The sequence below is a fragment of the Rhea americana genome, unplaced genomic scaffold, assembly GCF_003343005.1.
Source record: "Rhea americana isolate MKP2758 unplaced genomic scaffold, rheAme1 scaffold_193, whole genome shotgun sequence".
In the NCBI taxonomy this organism is placed as follows: Eukaryota; Metazoa; Chordata; class Aves; order Rheiformes; family Rheidae; genus Rhea; species Rhea americana.
The window spans coordinates 333309-335120 of record NW_028186072.1 but is presented as its reverse complement, the minus strand read 5'-3'; the positions used below and the strand labels follow the sequence as shown (position 1 = coordinate 335120).

At 40.0% G+C, this 1812-nt stretch overlaps 1 protein-coding gene across 1 annotated transcript in view; it reads left to right on the top strand.

Annotated features, from left to right (window-relative positions):
* Positions 1–351: 351 nt before the first annotated feature.
* PFN2 (profilin 2) overlaps positions 352–1812 on the top strand; it is a gene marked incomplete at its 5' end in the record, with an annotated part of 2125 nt that continues 664 nt past the window's right edge. The window contains one exon of the mRNA XM_085302870.1: positions 352–547. Within this exon, the coding sequence (XP_085158996.1) occupies positions 352–547 (196 nt within the window). The remainder of the gene's footprint in view (positions 548–1812) is intronic.

Below are 1812 nucleotides of genomic sequence, written 5' to 3'. Positions count from 1 at the left end.
CCAGGGCAGCGGCCTGGCCGGCGCTCAGCCGCCGTGCGGCGACTCGTGAGGCGCGTTGAGTCGCTGAACACACGCGTCTTGTGCTCGGCCCCAGTCCTACGGTGCGTCCTCTCGAGAAAGCTGCATTTGAACAGCTGAAGCGTTCAAGACAACAGTTTTTAAGTAGTGCTTGTGGTTGCACTAAACTGATGCGATATAATTCTTTAATAATGAGCATTGCGTTGGGGAGCACTTTCTGAGGGGAGCAAGAGGAATTTACCACCTAATCCATTCTGTAAGAGATAAGASTCTTTTTTAATAGGAATTAAGCTATAAAATATTGCCATGCTAACACTAGGCTTTTTTCTTTGACAGCCAGTAGAAATAGATATGATTGTAGGAAAAGACCGAGAGGGGTTCTTCACCAATGGTCTGACCCTTGGTGCAAAGAAGTGCTCTGTGATCAGAGATAGCCTGTACGTTGATGGCGACTGCACAATGGACATCAGGACAAAGAGTCAAGGTGGTGAGCCAACGTACAACGTTGCTGTAGGCAGAGCTGGCCGAGGTGAGCATCACTTCCTTCAGTTTTAGTTCACCAGACTAAGAATATGACCCTAATTGTAGACTCAAACTACAAAGGAGCCTGAAATCTTTTTGTTTATGTACTTAACAGTTAATTTCAGAATGTGACATAATGTGGGTGGATAGYTACTGTCTGGCCAATTAACTAGATTTCTTCGTAGGAATTTCACTTGTCCTGGTTGCCCACATATGATCGCAGCTGGGCACTAGACTGTTAAATGGTTAAACATATCTCTGAAAAGCAGGAGTGGGCCATAGTTTGAAGTAAGCTTGCCAAATGTGTTGTAACTTGGTATCTAAAGCTTACTGTAGAATATCATAGGAATATATTAATGATTTTTAGTGAAATTAGCTTTTACGTTGTAAACAGAAAGTTTATTATGCAAAGATGTGAATTTCTTGTATGAGCTACTTCTTCATGCCTTTTAACAAGTTCCACACTAACTCTTCCTGCACTTCCTGTTGAGCTCTGTAAAATCTGTCTTCAGGAAAAAAAGCTTGTCCAATTTGGTATCATTGAGAAATTTATGCTAGTTTAACCACTTCTTGTGCTTCTCATTTAGCTTCTAGTAAAACATGTCATTGGGAATGCACTAGACTTGAATATAAAAATCTTGCCTCAAAACACTGGKTATTTTTTGTTCAAAATATCTAGTCTAGGATTTTTTGGATGGGTATATGCTGAATTGGTGAGCAATGGCCTTTTGCTTATAAAGTACAAAAAGCTAGCACAATACTTGTCTATAGGCTAAAGCTATGTGGCAACGATACACAAAGGCTGTTTGCAGCACTTACGCAAGTTGAGTTGTGAATCTTGTCTGCATATCTGAAATGCTGATGAGAACTGTTTGTCTTAAGCTTCTTGTGAGCAAATTGCTATGGAGATGTGCAGTCACCTTTAGGTAGACTGACTGCAGTATTTCCAATTACACTATTCCTAACTTAGAAAAAGACTATTGTGCTTGTGAAAGCACAGTCCTTAATGTGTCTGTATACATGCTAGTGACATCTGGTGGCAGCTTGCAGATGGTGTCTCACTGGTTGAAGATCCTTAACATGTTCTTGTTTGTAAGACAATTGCAAATTTGACACTTCATCACCCAAATTGTGGGACTGGAAAGAGGGTCAGCATTAAAATCTTATTCTGCGCTTTATCTTGTGCAAAAAGTTAAGTATTTATTTTATAGCTGTATTGTTGCACAAGCTTAGCTCAAGTCTGACCCGTTTTTTTTTTTTTTTTTTTTTTTT